This window comes from Nicotiana tabacum, chromosome 21, assembly GCF_000715075.1.
Source record: "Nicotiana tabacum cultivar K326 chromosome 21, ASM71507v2, whole genome shotgun sequence".
Lineage (NCBI taxonomy): Eukaryota > Viridiplantae > Streptophyta > Magnoliopsida > Solanales > Solanaceae > Nicotiana > Nicotiana tabacum.
In genome coordinates this window covers 88,285,951-88,305,466 of record NC_134100.1, presented here as the reverse complement: position 1 = coordinate 88,305,466, position 19,516 = coordinate 88,285,951, and the positions used below count along the sequence as shown (strand labels likewise).

General features: G+C 36.9%; 3 protein-coding genes across 3 annotated transcripts; 2 read left to right on the top strand and 1 right to left on the bottom strand.

Annotated features, from left to right (window-relative positions):
- The first annotated feature begins 3,107 nt into the window (after window positions 1-3,107).
- Window positions 3,108-5,366, top strand: LOC107825094 (uncharacterized). Its single transcript, XM_016651928.2, has 2 exons — window positions 3,108-3,373; window positions 5,080-5,366. The coding sequence occupies exons 1-2, from the start codon at window positions 3,212-3,214 to the stop codon at window positions 5,227-5,229; spliced, it is 312 nt and encodes a 103-aa protein (XP_016507414.1). The 5' UTR covers window positions 3,108-3,211; the 3' UTR covers window positions 5,230-5,366.
- A 542-nt stretch (window positions 5,367-5,908) lies between these two features.
- On the bottom strand, window positions 5,909-13,988 carry LOC107825095 (zinc finger CCCH domain-containing protein 46). The gene is made up of 10 exons (XM_016651929.2): window positions 13,835-13,988; window positions 12,040-12,244; window positions 9,988-10,076; window positions 9,803-9,898; window positions 8,962-9,055; window positions 7,508-7,890; window positions 7,077-7,180; window positions 6,791-7,004; window positions 6,567-6,639; window positions 5,909-6,362 (listed from the first exon to the last, which is right to left on the bottom strand). The coding sequence occupies exons 1-10, from the start codon at window positions 13,876-13,878 to the stop codon at window positions 6,324-6,326; spliced, it is 1,341 nt and encodes a 446-aa protein (XP_016507415.1). The 5' UTR covers window positions 13,879-13,988; the 3' UTR covers window positions 5,909-6,323.
- Window positions 13,989-15,552: 1,564 nt separating this feature from the next.
- On the top strand, window positions 15,553-19,513 carry LOC107825096 (pyruvate dehydrogenase E1 component subunit alpha-3, chloroplastic). The gene is made up of 3 exons (XM_016651933.2): window positions 15,553-15,948; window positions 17,204-17,984; window positions 19,075-19,513. Exons 1-3 carry the CDS (start codon window positions 15,691-15,693, stop codon window positions 19,350-19,352), a joined length of 1,317 nt encoding a protein of 438 aa, XP_016507419.1. The 5' UTR covers window positions 15,553-15,690; the 3' UTR covers window positions 19,353-19,513.
- The last annotated feature ends 3 nt before the right edge of the window (window positions 19,514-19,516 follow it).

The window sequence follows — 19,516 nt, the reverse complement described above, 5'->3', positions numbered from 1 at the left end:
ATGTATCAAGATTTGCGGCAACATTATTGGTGGAGGAGAATGAAAAAGGATATAGTTGCATATATAGCTCGGTGTTTGAATTGTCAACAACTTAAATACGAGCATCAGAGACCGGATGGTTTGCTTCAGAAGTTAGAAATTCTTGAATGAAAATGGGAGCGTATCACTATGGATTTTGATGTTGGACTCCCACGGACTTAGAGAAAATTTGACGCATTTTGGGTCATTGTGGAGAGGTTAACCAAATCAGTACATTTCATTCCAGTGGCAGTTACCTATTCTTTAGAAAGGTTAGCTGAAGTTTACATTCGTAAGATTGTCCGCCTTCACGGTGTGCCCGTGTCTATTATTTCAAATTGAGGTACGCAGTTTACCTCACATTTCTGGAGAGCTGTACAGCGTGAGTTGGGCATGCGAGTGGAGTTAAGTACAACATTTCATCCACAGACAGACGGACAGTCAGAGCGCACTATTCAGATATTGGAAGATATGCTTCACGCTTGTGTTATAGATTTGGGAGGTTCTTGGGATCATTTCTTACCACTAGCGGAGTTTGCTTATAATAATAGCTACCAGTCGAGCATTCAGATGGCTCCATATGAGGCATTATACAGAAGGCGATATCGTTCGCCAGTTGGCTGGTTTGAACCGGGAGAGGCTCGGTTATTGGGTATCGATTTGGTACAAGATGCCTTGGATAGGGTCAAGATTATTGAGGATCGACTTCGCACAGCTCAGTCTAGGCAAAAGAGTTATGCCGACCGTAAAGTTCGTGATATTGCATTCATGGTTGGAGAAAGAATATTACTCCGAGTTTCACCTATGAAAGGTATAATGAGGTTCGGAAAGAAGGGCAAGTTGAGCCCTAGGTATATCGGACCCTTTGAAATTCTTGAAAGGGTGGGTGAAGTAGCCTACAGGCTTGCATTACCACCTAGTTTATCAGCGGTTCATCCAGTGTTCCATGTGTCTATGCTCCGAAAATATCATGGTGATCCGTCCCATGTGTTAAATTTCAGCTCAGTCCAATTGGACAAAGATTTGCCTTACAAGGAGGAGCCGGTTGCTATTCTAGCCCGGCAGGTCCGACAGTTGAGGTCTAAGAGTTATCCTTCAGTACAGGTGCAATGGAGAGGTCAGACGGTAGAGGCATCTACCTGGGAGTCCGAGTCGGACATGCGGAGTAAATATCCACACTTATTCACTAGCTTAGGTATTTTTTTTTAACTCCATTCGAGGACGAACGTTTGTTTTAGAGGTGGAGAATGTGATGACCCAAAATGTCATCTTTAAATTTAATAAGTAATTTTATATTCTAAAATCTTAAAAAGTACTAATTATCATTCCTCGACTTGTGTGCACAGTCCGTAAAATTTTTCGAAAGGTTTTTATGTGAAAAATAGATTAAAATGTGAAATAGAGCCTTGAAACTCAATTGAGTTGACTTTGGTTAATATTTTGAGCAAACAGACCCGGATCAGTATTTTGACAGTTCCGGTAGCTCCGTATCGTGATTTGACCACGGGGTTGACTTTTTAATATCGGAGCCGGAATACGATTCTGGAAATTTGAATAGCTCCGTTATGTCATTTATGACTTGTGTGCCAAATTTAAAGTCATTTCGAATTCATTTAATATGTTTTGGCATGAGATTTGCAAATTGAAAAGTTTAAAACTCTTAAGTTCGAATCGGGGTGTGAATTGTAAGTTCATCGTTGTTTGACGTGATATTAGACCCCGAGTAAGTCCGTATTATGTTACGGGACTTGTTGGTATATTCGGACGTGGTCCCGAGTACCCCGAGTGTGATTCGAATTGAAATCGGAATAAGAATTGGACTTAAGCAAAATCTGAAATTTTGCCTTCTGTTGTAATCGCACCTGCGAATTTTTGACTGCAGGTGCGAGCTCGCAAAAGCGAGCCTTCCATCGCAGATGCGCCCGGGCGTGGCTGGGCAAAAGTACGCAGGTGCAGAAACCTGCACGCACCCGCGCGTCCGCAGAAGCGGACACAATAATCGCAGAAGCGGAGGTCAGCGCAGGTGCGCATTTTTCCTCCGCAGATGCGAGGCCTCGCCTAGCAGCCCCTTTTTGCAGATGCGAGATTTTCTCGCAAATGCGATCTCACAAATGCAAGCCCAGGCACCGTAGGTGAGGAAATGCCTGGGCAGTGTATAAATTGAAGAGTCCGATATTATTTCCATATTTTGGTCGTTTTGAGCTCGGTTAAGGCGAATATTTGGGCGATTTTCACGGAAAACATTGGGGTAAGTGTTCCTTATTGTATATTGATTATATTTCATGATTCCATACTCGTTTATATCATGAATCCGTGAATTTATGGAAGAAAAATCAGATTTTTCTAAAAATCTTCCAAAAAACAAACGATTCATTCATGCTTCGACTAGTTCATCATGCTTTCAAATAGTTCAATTAAACGTGTCTACTAGAATTTCGGACTATCGGCTAATTAAATCGTTTCCGAGTCAAACTAAGTATGATGAGATTTCTATGAGAAGGACATTACGGTAAGTATATTTAATTCCGTCAAGGTTTCATATTCAATAATAATTATATTTAATATATCTTGATAAATATGATTTTCATGTATCTGAATCATTAAATCTTAATTAAATCAAAGAAGGTCATTGACCTAGAGAAAAAATATTAAGTATTATTATATTCTTTAAGTGATTTTACAACTTTAATCACATAATTGTATGATTTCATAATATTTAGTTCTATTTTTTCCTTTTATTGTGCCAAAATATTACCAAATTAGTTGGTTTGGATTGTATATTATATTCCTTTTTTTTAAGGAATTGATTATTGAATTTTGTAAGTATTAAATTTCGTACATATTCAGTTGAAATTAATTTTAGAATATTTATGCGATTGAAAGTTTATTAATTTTTGTACGCGTTTCATAATAATTGACATAAAATATTAGTTCATCGCACAAACGTAGAGACTAGTAATTTTAAAAAAGTGGGTATCATCTCCCCCAATTTATAATAACAAGGGTTGATAATGTACAGGAGAACAAATTTCGTGGGTCTAAATGCCACTTATTGCACACTTAAGGGAAGATGGTGCACATCACCAATATATGAATTTATTAGTGAAAAACAAAGTCTAAAATTTAACGGCGTCGTCACAGTCGACATTGTAGGGTTTAGGCCGTAGACGGTGGTTTTAGCATTGTAATTGCGATGAAGCCGGTGGTAGGGAGAGTAGTGTCGAACAAAATGCAGAAATCAGTAGTGGTGGCAGTCGATCGGCTCTTCCACAACAAGCTTTACAATCGATATGTTAAGCGCACCTCCAAATTCATGGCTCATGACGAGAAGAACGAGTGCAATATCGGTGACCGCGTAATCTCCTTTTTCTCACTGTGTGTGTGTGTGCGCGTTTTTATTCTGTTTGTATAGTCTTAGATTACTTGAGCTTTTTTAATTATGAGCTTCTGAACTCGCAATTGACTGCAAAATAAATTTTGTTTCAAAAAAAAAAAGAAAAAAAAAGAGAGAAATCTCCGCAGTGTAGCCGCTCCCCAAAATAATAGCCGGCAAATGTATATTTTCTGTGTATTAATGTATAAAATACATATTTTATACATAATCAATGTATTTTTTTTTTTTTTTTTTGTATTTGGCTAGCGGCTGTTAATTACTTTGGGCTGACGACCAAATGTGTTAAAAGCCCCAAAAAAAGCACCTAAATTTACCCATATCTACACTCACTATAGATTTTCATTTCATTTTTCTAATTCTTGGTTGGCCATTTTTAGTGTGTACATGAAGTTGGTGAAAAAACTGGACTTTTTTAGTGGAAATGTTGCTGATGATGTTATTTTGGTCTTTGATCATTCAAGCGGTTTAAATTATGAGCTTGTAAACTCACCAAATCTTTACTAAACATAAGCAGATCCAAACACAATTTTATATATAAGAAGAAGAAAAGATCTTTCTTGATCAATCCATTTGTCGCTCTTTTTTCAATATATTGTTAAAGCTCTCTGTCAACGTACTCGGGAAGGAAATAATCTCTATATGAAATGAAAGAATCTGGAGTCGTAAATGGAGAAAATATTTAAGAATCAAAAGTGGACCTAGTTTATGGAGTGAACTGTTGGGAGCTCGCATGGGAGTTGGTTATTAGACTCCAAAATAATTGTTTGTTGCAATGAAAAATAATCACCTAAAATTATGCATGCCTAGACTCATCTTGGAGCTTCATTTTTATCCAAGTTCTTGGTTGACAATGTGTTCCTATCATCTGTTCCTGTTTGTGGGTACATAAAGTTGGTGACGTCCTTTTCACTTTCAGTTGAAAATTTCTGAATAATGTTATTTCGAGGTCCCAACTATGGATAAAGAATGTGGGTTTGCGATAGGTTATAGTCGAATTATGATACACCTCTGAAGACTAAATTAGAATGGAACTGGTTGGGATTTGTATAACGACCGCCATTAATTTGGGATTGTGTTGTAGTTGATTGATGTGTTCTTGTTATGGCATTTCTGATTATATTACACCTAGAGTTATACAAGAGAGAAAAGAGGAGGCTTCCCCTCGGAATATTAATAAGTATGAAAAACGCTTTTAACCACGAGTTTAAGAAAGAAGCGGAGTGGCGGTAAGGAAAACCCTAATGTATCTATTTTAAGTTGAGGGAAAGATGTGAGGATTCAGATAGAGACTTGGTGAATTGTAAGTGTCAATGATGTATATCCTTGCTTCGTGTGATTAAAGGTTCTTTTGCTCTTTTTTTTGGGATAAGGTTGAAGGTTCTTTTACTCTTTTCCTCGTCAAATTATTATTTACTACAATATATAGCTGCAGCGAGTGCAACTCTTTTATCGAACTGATTTGTCAGGATGATTTACTTTAATCCTTTAATGCCATCGCACTTAGAACTTTCAATTACATCCTTCGTGTACATTGCATTGTATCTTACCATGGACTCATTCTGTTAACTTCCTGCTTGCTTGTTTAAGATCGATATGTCTCAAATGTAGCTAGATTTGGTGTAATCTGTGGACAAGAAGTTGAGTTTTGGATGAAATTGCAATTTCAGGTTAAGTTGGATCATTCAAGACCACTGAGCAAGCGTAAGCACTGGGTTGTTGCTGAAATATTGAAAAGAGCAAGAATTTATGTGCCTCCTTCAGCACGTTCTCCAACTGGAACAGACAACAAAACTGAAGTGTCTCCTAATGCTAGTTAGAGCTGAAAAAGAAGTATTATCTCCATCTTTGCATTGCGTATCCAGAACAAATGCGTAATTTCCGAGCTTTTTGATGTTTTCGGTCCACTACTGTGAAACGAGTACATCTCAACCGCTGTTTTGGGATTGAAGACCCAGTTGGAAGCGGTGTTTGGGTCTGCATTGGTGAATAGACCCAAACAGCCAAAGTAGGAGTTAGAAAACTATAAGACAGTAGGAGCTATAATATTCAAGGCTGTTAAGCAACTAAATGTTATAGTCCTGCAATTGCCATATTCTTTTCTTTCGTTGGATCTTAACCTAAAATGGGTACAAGTTATGGTTTTCTGGTGGTACTGTCATTACCGGCTATGAAGGTTGTTTCATCATTTTGTTGTGAATCTTGTCTAAATTACGCGTCTTGGTAGCTCTTAAATTTAGTAACAGAGTGTCTATTTTTTTTCCGATGCTTGTTGTATGTTGGTGAAAGTATTTTCATGAGCATGCACTGCACATATTTTACTACCTCGGAGCAGAACTTCATGTTGCTGTACAAATCTACAGTATCAAAATCTGGAGCAGAGTTGTTGCTATGAGCTAGTGAGGATTGTTCTCGACGCATACTGGTAAAGTGAGTTTATGAGTTGCTCTAATTTGTACGTCCAAGAAAGTGAAAATACCATGCAAATGAATTGGCAACTTGAGAAAACAAAATTTTGATACTCGTAGTAATTGGGATTTGGCTAGCCATTTCTACACCTTATTACTATAACTATTCAAATAACATTAATAAAGAAATATCATGACTTATCTTATCAATTTCTTTTTTCTTCTTTGACTCTTATACAAGCAATGATAGAGCTTATACAAGCTCTCAACTTGATGATATTACAACTCTTTCAACAGCTGAGAAAACGATCTTTGACCCCTCTTTGGAAGCGTATAAAGGGAGAAGATATTGTAAACCCGCCTTCACAAGCAATAACGTGTTCGGAACTTCACCATATGTCCAAAATTCTCTGCTTCTTTGACAACGAACCATGTCACAAAAAAGAAATTTCTTCTGTATCTGATTTACACTGACAACCTTCAATAGGCAGGTGCCAGAAACAGTCCTAAAAGATATATTTGTCTGGGGGTGCTTCTTCTGGAATCTGAAAAGCAACAAGAATTAAAAAAAACACGAACGATGGAATTCTTTAATATGTTATCTTTAATGTTTTACGCTAGCATTAAATTAAATACATAGGTAGACATGCTTGCAGATGCACCATCTTCTTCCATCTTCAAGGGATGTTATTTTTATTTTTAATTTTATATTTAGTGTTCAAAGCGAGGAAAATATGTTAAGAGCTTACCTCCCCAATTTTCCATTCCTTCTTTGTCCAAATGCTGTTATCCCCACTGAATTCCTCTGTTGATGCAGCATTCCTGCAAAACAAGAACACCCAAAAGGACCTCATCAGTAAGTTAACATTTCATATTTCAACAGAAACTGAAAAAACCGAAATATTTGATGATTTAATTCTCAAGAGTCTATATAATAATTATGGCAAGTTAAGTAACTACTGCTGGAACTTACATCAAGTTGATGTTGAAAGGGGACACCGCAACTGAAGCAGAAAAATGCCCCTGAGGAGTTGGAAGTTGGCCGCTAGAGGGATTAGGAAAATGTTGCGAGGTAGTTGAGGTAGAAAATGGGTTCCTCTCAGAACTTGCTGAAATATTGCTGGGAGTGAAAGGATTTTGATGTGACTGGGATGTGACTTGGCTTCCGAAGCCAAAGGAACCTGAACCTGCAAATAAAGTCGAGCTAAATAAAATGCATAATCAAGAATTGATAACACTCAAAAACCGTGTTAAATCACCTGCATTCCCAAATGAAAAAGCATTCGCCCCAGAAGAACTTGATGTCTTAACAGAGTTCCCAAGGGGACTGGGTTTCCCAAATGTATTAGTTGGAGCAGATGCCCTGTTAATTAAAAAAATGTAGACAGAAGTTGGTAAAAGCCAAATCTCTAGTGGTATGCAGATTTATGGTCGAAATTACACGTATGAGAAAAATAATCGCTTCTTTTTTTTACCCAAGGGTGTGGCTTAGTGAGTCAATGAAGTGAGCTGAGAACCATGAGAACCAAGTGCTCGCTTTTTCCAACAGATTTTGTAATAGGAAAATGTCCTAATGGTAATGTCCAGCACTTGGTTCCTGCTTTGCTATAACTAAAGTTTACCTATCAAAGAAGCAAAAAACTTGGTGTAAATGCACTAATGTAGGTAATATTCATGCATCAGTTCTAACCCTGTATTCAGTAAAGCTCCCAACTGACTAAAACTTGAGGCTGAAGGAGGAAAACTGCTTTGATCACTCAACGATGCATTTGGCGCGGCACCAGGAAAAGGACTTTGAGCACTCAATGAGGCATTCGGCGTGGTACCAGGAAAAGGACTTTGAGCACTCAATGAGGCATTCAGCGCGGTACCAGGAAAAGGACTTTGAGCACTCAATGAAGCATTCGGCGCGGTACCAGGAAAAGGGCTTTGAGCACTCAATGAAGCATTCGGGGCGGCACCGGGAAAAGGACTTTGACCATTAGGAACAGAAGTTGATGGAGCTACATAATTCCGCAATAGATTTTCAAATTCAGCTGCTTTAGAATTGAGCATGTTCCTCTCTCTCTCAACCTGCATTAACACGACGACAGAAAACAGTTTGTTAAGAACTTAGACGCAAGACCACAAGATGCTTTTAGACGAAGACTATGATAGAGTTTACTGATAAGTAATGAGATAGTCAAAGATTGGCACCAAGGCAGTTCCAGCCCTAGCAAAAGGTCTACTGAAAATCGATGCAAAGTAACCTATACAAATCTGAAACAGCAATTATGATCTTTTCCCTGGATAGTAAAAGAAGTGAGCCAAGATAAGGTGAGAATTTCATATGGAAGCAGCAATGGAACCGTAGTTTGCTCAAACTCGGGAAAATCCACTTGGGAAAGAAAGGCAGGTACATCTAGCTCAAGTAGGAAGGTTCAAGTATGACCTAGTAAAATGAGAAAAGGTGATGAAGCCAGTAGAAAGGGACGCTTGGGGTTGAGAAACTTGAGACTATAAATAACAGTCAAAAGAGGAGGCTTTTGGAGGTTTAGCTTCTGCTGACAAGTTTTCTAGGGCCCTATGTGTCAGCATACATGTCATCCACGTGTCAGCGTATGTGTCAATGATAAATGTCAACAAGGATTCCGTTTGCTAAATTGGAGGCAAAGGGCAGAAATGGTCTACTTTTTAGATGGCAAGTGTCTTTTCGTTTGCAAATTATAACAGAGGGTGGGTGAAAGTCTGAGATAGTCCTTATCAAAAGAGCGCTACGAAAATCTATCATTTGCACTAAGCATATCAAAAGTATCATCACTATCCTTCCTAAAAAACAAACTGCAAAATTTTAGAAATCATTACTCAAAGTGAACTTGCTCCTCTCTCAACATATTTTCAGGGGAGGAAGGAAGAAAGAAAACTCAACCAGGTGATGGAAGAGGAAAAGCTTGATCATGTTAATGTAGCTCTCTAACTAATCTAAAGCACTCTGCTTGACTTAGAAGTTTTCCTTCCCGATAAGATAAAATTCTTTGCTAGAATTTTGAGAACAAGTTTCATTTAAGGCATATATACAGATATGAAACCAACAATGTTCAATTGCATAGAACAGTATCAGCCGACAATACAGAGCAAAAGAAGGCAGCAAAGGTGGTGTCTTACAATAGACATCAAGCTCTGTCCACGTTTCGCATCATCATATGCTGCTGCTCGTAGCTCTTCATAGCTAACATCACCGGTAACATCACATGGACCGCTGCATACAAAAGAAGTTGCAGTTCTTGATCAATCTCTATGATCTACTAGTTCATGAAACAGGCAATGCAGATAGAACTTGAACCTAAGCCCACCAGATATATGCAGGGGTCCATAGAATAAAATTTTGCTTCTTTTTGTTTTGCTTTTAGTTTCAGAATAGAAAAAGAGTACAAACTAAGAGTACTCTCTCTATAGAAGAGTTGCAACAAGGGAACTTCGTACAATAGTTTAGTTTGAAAAACATGGATAGCAAGAGGGGAAGATGGAATCAGTTCTCCAACCAAAGTTCCTCCGACTAGGAGTCTAAGGTTTGAAAAATTGTCATCTCCAAAAGACTGTCAGTTACCAGGTCGTCAATTACAAGTTAGAAGAACATATATGGGTGTAATAGCTAATGAAAAGAACAAATAACAAATTATACTAGTATTTGCGTTAATGCATGATTCGTTGTTTGAGTAGTACAAGAGATCAAAGTACATAAATTGGCAAACGAAAGTGAAGGGTTAGAGATCTTCATTTTTCCAATTCATTAACTTCCAATAATAATTTAAGAGGCTGGATGAGTACATAAATTGGAAAATAAATGAGAGGGTTGGGGATCTTAACACTAATTAAAGAAGCTGGATGACTCGCCAAACAAAAATGTTTTAATCTTCACTAGATCTTATTCATGAGAGAAACTGAAAGTATGAGGCAAGAAAACTTAGCAAAGTGCGTCAAGTGAAGATAAGATCTAGAAACATACTTTTTTCGATGACCATAGCATGTAAGCAACCACATTGGCTTCTCATTATTAAAATCTTCCATAATCTGGCGTCTGCATGAGCCAGAATCTGTGCAGCTACACATGTAGCAGAACCAAACCATTAATTCCATTTAAACCATAAAGCTAAACGCAAAACAGAAAGGGTTGTGCCACAAAGAACTCACGTGTGATTAGGTGCTACAGGCTGATTATCAGATTGCCGCGATGAAGAACTGTTGGTACTTGTAGAACGAGTCCACTTATTTTCGAAAGGCTAAAAAACAAAAAAGACGATAAACAGAGTTAATATGCATCATTTTCGACAAAAAAAGTTAATATGCATCATCTATCCATTCATTTTAATTCTTCATAGAACCTAGAAAACTGGATAGAATTGAACCTACACATACTCATGCACAGGTCAATACCTAGTATTACATAAATATGTCATGTTATCAGATAAAGGAATAATACAGAAAGTTCCAGCAAAACCATACACAGATATTGTCTCGCCAGTATGTAACTATTAGCAATAGAAAACTCTAGTTACCTCAAAAACAAAACAATAAGTATTAAGCTCCATAAACTTGTATTAAAAAAATAGTTAACTCCATAAGTTTCCATTGATCAACCTTTACTTTAGATTCATGTGATTTTTTCTTTTGAAGATAGCATCAATGACGTTCTTCCTAGACATGTCAAATGGGCCGGGTCGACCCACGAACCGGCCCACATAACCCATTAATATTGACCCTTTAACCGGCCCATGACCCACGAAACCTAACCGGACCAACCCATTAATTTAACGGGAATCGGCCGGGCTATAATATTTTGACCCACTGAACCGGACCGGACCCGAACCGGTAGCTAACCCACGGGTCAACCGGCCCGAACCAGCTCACATATATATATTTCAGACAAGTGGTAAAAAATTGAATCCAAACATTGAAGAAAGAATATAGTACCAGACACTATGAGGCGTCTTGTCGAAATAGTCAAATTCCATATGTTTTAGACTATTAGTTATAGAAATAGTCGAATTCCATATGTTTCTCAAGTTTTAATGTTAATAAAGTATGAATTTTCTTTCATTTTTATTCTAACTGGCTTCAAGGACATGTAGTAATTTCAAGTTCGTATATATGTATAAAGTTTGAAATTTTTATCATTTATTAGTTTTAAACTTTTTTAATTAAATTGGATTCGGCCCATTAGGGCCCCAGTTAAGGGGTTACGGGTTCGGGTCCGGGTCAACATGTTTTGATTAATGAGTCAAATCCGCCCCGGCCCCTATAAGAAAGTGAATCGGCTCGGCCCAGTTAAGGACCCACGAGCCAAGAGTCAACGGGTTCGAGTCGGGCCGACCCATTTAATAGGTCTAGACTTCTTCCCTTTGCTGAAATCAAAAGGTAGCCTTTTAAAGAAAAGCTTCAAATAGCATATGAAATTACCTAGCACGTCTTGCTAATGATTGTTTGTTCTTTTTCAACAAATGAAAAGGGCCATTACATCATTCAACCAAAATCGCGTTCCTTTTCTTTTTCTATATGGCATACCCCAAAAATTACATTCTTATTAATACATATTCAAGAAAATACAAGGCTCGTCTTTAAAACTAATAAAATGAATTTCTCAGATGTGTAAATTCCATACTTCGTATTCTTCCGATTCTTTTTATGACTCACCATCATTTCTTCAACTTCTAAAAGTACTACCACCTAACACTAGCAACATGTGAACACTTTTGCTGAGACATAAAGATGAATGATATGAATTCTAGTCCAGGACTAAAGGTTCTTGAGAAGCATTTTTCTTTATCATGTATTAGCAGGTAAAATTTGAGTATATGGAGTGAAGACTCCTCAAAATGGTACTGGGAAAGAATAGTACTTAATTACTTATAGTCTTATATTAAATAAATACTCCTTCAATCATAAAAAGGATGATACTTTTCGGATTTCGAGAGTCAAACTTCTTAATTTTGACCTCAAATTCGGACATTGAATCTTGAAATTTTTGAAATAAAATTCACATATTTGAAAACTACATAAAAAGTACAATAAGTCACAATAATTGACAATTGAAAATATTTAAAAGACATGAAAAAATCGCAGTCAAAGAACTACTCGTTTGATTCTCGAAATTCAAAATTTATCATCCTTTTTGGGACGGGGGAGTAAATAAATATTATATATCCGCAGCAACTAGCTATAATTAGAGGGTAACGACTAAAGTACCTTATATTGACTCTGCTTGGGCCCCAGATCGTTGGATCCTCTAGACTGGAAGTTGTTCTGAACACCGAAACCATAAGGGTTGGACTTTGTCTGTTGCAGATTCGTACTCTGAAAATTAGAGGGCTGGTTGCCAAACCCAAATGGATTTGGCTTCGGCTGTTGTTGGGCAACATGAAGAAATTTACAATGTTCACCATATTGGCAGCTGGATGAATAAGACAAAGATCAGATCATGTTCTTCATACTTAGAGTAACCTAATCAAAATAAGGATTACTCGGCTCCAATAAAAAACTACTAATCTGAATAATACTTTCTACATGTTTTAAGTTAAACAGGTCTAAGACATAACAGATAACACCACTATTCTAAGTTCTAAGATGGAATATCATACCAATCATTATTCAATCTTTGGTCAATATTATGTAATGAGGAAAAGAAATGCAACCCCCCTCCAAAATAAAAATAAAAAAAAACCACACTTTTCAACCTACCTTTACATATCCCGGTAAAAATAAAAAAGTTCAATCAGGGAACTACCCATTCACTTCCACTTAATGTTTCGATAGGTCCTCATCATCTCTCACTTAAACATGAGGTATGCTTAACATTCATCCTTGATATTGTGGTAAGTAAGTCTTAACCAGAGTGCTCAATTTCAACTATTTTCAGTATCTCTAGTGGTAGTACCATTGGTAATAACATTATAAGCAGCATAGTTATAGTAACAGAGGCCCCAAGTAGTACAGTGTAGACACCACAACTCCAGTCCCGAAAATTACATTGGCACCCAAATAAATACCATCAAAGGTAGGGATCATTTTACATTCTTGACCTTCATGGAGAAGAAAAAAAGAATGAAAATAAGACAATAAGAAATACAGTGTCTCTTCTCAATTTTCTTCTTTCCCTTCTATTTCACTGGAAGCAATATTAACAGTTTAACAGTGCAACAACTATGCCTCAATGCCAAAGAAGTTGGGGTCGGCTATATGAATCATCTCATGCATAAACAATAATAACATTGTCCAGAAATTTTTTTGCTTTGGGAGAGAAGTAACAAACTTATTGAAGCCAGATCAAACAAAACAAAAGTTAAACTTTTTGCCAATCCCATACATGAACTAATGTAATTCTGTACCCCAACATAAATTTCTTAATTGAAATTAAACAAATTGCCAATCCAAGAAGAACAAAGAGACGAGAAAAGCTTGAAGCTCAAGGCTCTACTCGGTGGTGGAACTAAGTAGGGTGAAGGGGCTTACACCTTCGTCGGAAAATTACACTGTACAAATAGGGTAAAAATGATAGTATGTATTTGCTTATATGTGAGCTGTTGAATCCCCTTGACATAAAGAAAAATTCAAGCATTATAGTGAAGGGGGTTCAAAAGTTGCTTTAGGTCATGTGTTTAAATCCCAACTGTGACATCCTAATTTATTTTTTTGAATCCACTTGTATAAATTTCTGGTTCAGCCATTCGCGATACTAGCTAAGATCATTCAGCCATTACGATAAACATAAGTATAACCATCAATCAACTACGCCTTAATCCTAAACAAGTCAGGGTCGGCTATACAAAATTTTCTAAATTCATTCCGCTCAATCCAAGCCTTCCAATACAAAATTCAAAAAATACACTTTTATGCTGACTGTAAACCAACTCTACTCCTATATACTACATATAGGGAAATCAAGAATTTTGAAATGCAGGTTTAAAGGGGTTTATCAAGAACCCTAAATAATTAATTAAGTATGTGAATGTAATTGAAGCCAAAAAAAATCAAAAAATTATACCTGCCGCGCAGGAAATTTCTGCAGGGTTCTTTCCTGGGGGGCATAGCGTAAATCTTTTTTACTTATAGCTTCCGCTATTCTTCTTTCTCACTTCTCAGTTTTAAACTTTCTTAGTTCGTAAGTTGTAAGGTGCAAAGAAGTGAGAAATTATGGAATATTGACCAGTGAAATCGCCTGAGAGTGTCTTTATTTGAAAAGTCAAATACGTTTTTCTTTGACTAATTTTTTAATATTTTCTAAATTTTTTAAATTATTAATTATTTTAATTTATATTTTCTGAATTTTCAGAATATATATATATTTTAATTTTAAGAAATTAAAGAACATATGTTCAATTTTACACAAAAAATTAAATATTTTTTCCTCAGATATCACACCAAATGGAATGGAGGGAGTAATGAACGAATTTTTTTTTTTAGTTTCTCACACAGAGTTCAGTAGGCATTTTAAGGCTAAAATAATTTAAATTTACACTAAAAAATTACAATTCACAATAAAACACTATCTACCAAAGATGACTTAATTCCCAAAAGTCGAATGCTAACAAAGGACCTTAGTTCATCAACATGTCAGGCCAAGTTTGCCCACAAAACAGGTAGACAAATGAGAGATTGACACAAATAGGATTATTTGGTGCAACCATTTAAATTTTGAGGGGATAAGAAAAGTCTTGGGAATATAGTTGTTTACCTAAAAATGGATAACAACTAAATTTATATGTGGTTTTAAGGATACACGGATTAATTCAATACAAATGATAAATTGCGTTAGATTAAACAGATAAAGGACGTAATAAATTTGTCAAACCAATTAAGGGGAGTGATCCCGGACTCAGTAACAACTTTAATGAAATGCCTGCCTTCGATCACGGGCTCACGATAATGAAGAACTTATGAACAAAAGTAAGAACTTTGAATAACAGAGAAAATAAGAGTATATTGCCTTGATATGCGTATTATAATGATGTCTAATGAATAATTAGACTCCCCTTTATATAGTGGGGAGTTTTACCCCAAGTACAATTCCAAAAGAGGTAAAAATCTTCCGTTTTACTAATCACTGATTTTTTGCCGATACGTGCCGAGATTCACGTCGTAATATCCGGATAGGCACGGATATCACGGCCCTTTGTTTGTCGTACTCGATTATCTGGTAATGCTCTTCGAAGTTTTGGGGTTCGAATCAGACCTGGGGACGTGGCCCAGATTCTTCCGATGGCAGGTGTATTTCCCGGACCCCGACTCGACGGGCTCCTTACCCCTGACTCCGATTCTTTACAGTCACATCTCTGCCCTGTTTACTTCATCGGGAACCGAGGCGTTGAAAGAGCTTGGTTTCGCCCGTATACAATAGTATCTGGTCAGAATTAAAATATATTGGTCAGAAATTCTTGAAGAAGCCTTATGGTGATTCGTCCCATAATTTTGCAAGTTATAGTGATTGCCATAAAATTATGACTGTTGCCATAGTCTTGTGCAGTTGGCATAAAATCTATCGGATCACTAGAATTGTTTATGATAAAAACTTTACAGATTTGTGCTTTAAATTTTTGATCGGCGTGCTTTAAAATTTTAACCAGCATATTTTAAAATTTTAATGCAGGATTATTTTCCTAATTCTTTTTACGGGATCAAAATATAAATAGTGACAAAAAGAAAAAGGTCCCGTCATTTCCCGTAGAAAAATTAGCAAGAAAATACTTATATAGGCCAACTCCTCCTGACGGTTATTTCTACACTTCCTTTCCCTCTTCTTGTTTTCTCCGCTCTCTTCTTATATCCTTCACTCCCTCTGAAATTCCAATCACATTCATCTTCATATCCATCAATTTTTCCTTAATAAATCTTACTCCAAACATGGCTACCTCTTTTTCTGCTACAAAACTCTTACAACCTTTGCCTCCTCTAAACTCCAGTGTCAGATCCACTGATAAGAATACCCTTTTGAGTAATCACTTTAAAGACAGCTCCTTTTTTCTTGGATCAACCCATAAACTCTCTTTAAAGAAACCCTTTTCGCCTCCTCACTCACAACGCCGATCCAAACCTGTTTTTGCTGTCTCCGAGGTTGTACAAGACAAGAAGCTCAAAAATGATTCTTCCCTCTCCAATCTGGTACTTGCATTTTCCTTATTTTTATCATAATTTATGTTTGTTTTTGTCTTAAGAGCTCATTTTTTCAATTGGTTCATGCTTGCTTTAATCATTGCTGTGTTTTGAAGTGTTTTTTCTGTTGATTTAGTGCTTATTTTTCATTGAATATGTTGTATGATTGAAGGTGTTTGATGAGACACGGAGTTTAGAAAGAAAGGCTTTTGAAATTTGGAGTCGAAAACATGCCATAGAATTTCTGTGGCTATAAAATATCAAAGCTTAAATTTGAATTGTTTCTAAATCATCCCCAGTCCGTTACCTGCATTTTCCTAATTTTTAACGAAATTGATGTTAATTTTTGGTGTTATAAGCTCATTTTTTCAATTGGGTCATGCTTGCTTAATCACTGTTGTGTTTTGAGTCATTATATTTGTGTAGAATTTCCAGTATTTGTAACTAAGACATCATATCTTTGTAGGATTCTCATAGTATTAGGGGGGTAAGTGTTTGATTTAAAAATACATGGGTATGGCTGCAACTGAGTCATATTACAAGGGTGCTGTATAATTTACCCAAAAAATGAGGTACTCCCTCAGTCCCCGAGTCCCACATTATGTGAAAGTGTTTGATTGAGTAATGAGTTTAAAAAAGAAAGACTTATGATCTAAAACATAACATGTCCATGGATATAAATCATTTCATTAAAGGTAAAATGGGAAGTTTAAAGTTAAATTCTTTTTCATTATAGAAAGTTATCATTCTTTTCGGCAGAGACTAAAACGTAAAGTGGGTCAAATGAATTGTGACAGAGGGAGTATCAATTGTGTGAGTTCGGATGGGTTTATTAACTTTTTGAAAAAAATTACATAGTATGAAACTACATAAAGTAACAACTTTCACATTAATTTAAATATTTTCCAATAAATTGTAGTCGATGAGGTATGGAGTACGGGAGTGGAAGCATATACTCTGAATGTGAATTTGGATGTTGGTTTATAATGTCTTGAAACAGAATTTACATTGTTCGAAACTACATAAACTAATATATGTCAAAGGTTTATGTAATATAAAATATTTAAACATGTTCCAAAAAATTGTAGTCAAGAAAAGTTGTGATAAGCTCTACAAATCGTAATAGTATCGTATACAAATACAATGGGACTAAGGGGGTAGTTTTCTTTTTCTTTTTTGTGTGAATTCACTTCACTGAAAGTGTTTCAAGCTTTTATAACGTATAAATTTTAACTCAATTTTATGTGCGTGTTGTCCCATCTAGTTAATTACCAAAGAGGAAGGATTGGAGTTGTATGAGGACATGGTTCTTGGAAGAGCCTTTGAGGACATGTGTGCCCAAATGTATTACAGGGGAAAAATGTTTGGTTTTGTGCATTTGTACAATGGCCAAGAAGCAGTCTCCACTGGCTTCATTAAGCTATTGAAGAAAGAGGACTCGGTGGTTAGCACTTATCGTGATCACGTCCACGCGTTGAGCAAAGGGGTTCCGGCACGTCAAGTGATGAGCGAGCTCTTTGGGAAGACCACTGGCTGTTGCAGAGGCCAAGGTGGTTCCATGCACATGTTCTCGAAAGAACACAACGTTCTCGGCGGTTTCGCTTTCATTGGTGAGGGTATCCCTGTGGCGACAGGTGCCGCCTTCACTAGCAAGTATAAAAGGGAGGTCCTGAAAGAGGCAGACTGTGATCATGTAACTATGGCCTTCTTTGGTGATGGAACTTGCAACAACGGCCAGTTCTTTGAGTGCTTGAACATGGCTGCACTATGGAAGTTGCCCATTATCTTTGTTGTTGAGAACAATTTGTGGGCAATTGGCATGTCCCACTTGAGGGCAACTTCTGATCCTGAAATTTGGAAGAAAGGTCCCGCCTTTGGGATGCCTGGAGTTCACGTTGATGGCATGGATGTGTTGAAGGTGAGGGAGGTAGCAAAGGAAGCTGTTGCCCGAGCTAGGAGAGGTGACGGTCCCACTCTTGTTGAGTGTGAGACCTACCGGTTTAGAGGACACTCTTTGGCTGATCCAGATGAGCTTCGTGACCCTAGTGAGCGTTCTAATCCTCTTCTTCTGTATAGTTGTTTAACTCTGTCTAGTTTTGCTTATTTTCCTTTTCCCTAATCCACTCAGTTTTGTGTCTAATTTTTTACTGTAAAACCAGAGCCTGGCTTTAGCATATGTTTTCAAATTGTTGAATGTATTAACTGTTACATACTATTTATATGCTATTATTCTATCACGTAAAACTCAGGTAGCTTTTCTGAATACTGGTTAAATGTGGTTCGTTACATTTTGACCCTTTTTTGTGGTGGTGTGCTCTTCAACTACTATACTAGCTTGAGCTTTCTTAGCATATCAGTAAATGTCAAATAATATTTGAGAACTTCATATTTCATCATGAGAAATGCTTTTCATTGATGAATTGTCACAGACGTACCATATCGGTCCTTGTCTGTGGAAGTGCATTGGGTTTGCTACAACAAATGTACAATAGATCTGTAAATAATTGAAATAGTCGAATATTTAATTGAATTGCTGGGTTGTACAAAATGAACCTGTTTGAACTATACTGGGCGTCAATGTGCTTATAAGGTGATGAAATGCAGAATCTTTTGGATATTACTCTGCAGTAAGAAACCAAAATAGTGAATAACATGATATCTACATTTTGATCATGTTTGAAATTGAAAATTGGTTGAAAATTATGGAAATAGTAAGCAATCTGAGAAGAACCATTATGCTGCATTTTGATCATCTTGGAGATTGACAAATTTGTGTGCAATGAATGCTTTCGCCCTTTGATCTTTATTGCTTCCATATAAGAGTAAACCCCTATTTTCTGTATTGCGAAAGAGGTATATATCCAAAATTAAATAAAATTAAAAACATTTAGATAATTAGCCGCTGAATTCTCTTCATTAATGTGGTGCTTATGCTTCTCTAAGCGGGGGGTCTAGTGGAAACAACCTCTCTATCTCCACAAGTTAGGGGGTAAGGCTGCCTACACACTACCCTCCCAAGTGGGATTATACTAGGTTTGTTGTTGTTGTCGTTGGCCGCTGAATTATGTTATGTTGTGTTGTTGTATGTTAGCCAATGATTTTATTTATTTGACCTTAATCTGTTTATCTTGGCAGCTGAAAAGAACCATTATGCTGCACGAGATCCTATCAGTGCCTTGAAGAAGTATATGTTTGAGAACAACCTGGTCAATGAAGCAGAGTTGAAGGCCATTGATAAGAAGATTGATGAGCTGGTTGAAGATGCTGTTGAGTTTGCGGATGAAAGCCCTCATCCTGTTCGTAGCCAGCTGCTAGAGAACGTATTTGCCGATCCAAGGGGCTTTGGGATTGGGCCTGATGGAAGGTACAGATGTGAGGATCCCAAGTTCACTGAAGGCACTGCTCATGTCTAGAGGTCTCAGGGCGCTATCAGTAATTGATGATATCAGGTTTTCTTTTATTTAGTGATTACTAATCGCACTTCTACATATGTCTTGGTGTCTTTCGTATTAGAAAAAAATGGTACTAAGGTACTTTATTGTTTCAATTTATGTCAGGGTTTTGCCTTCGCTTTTAC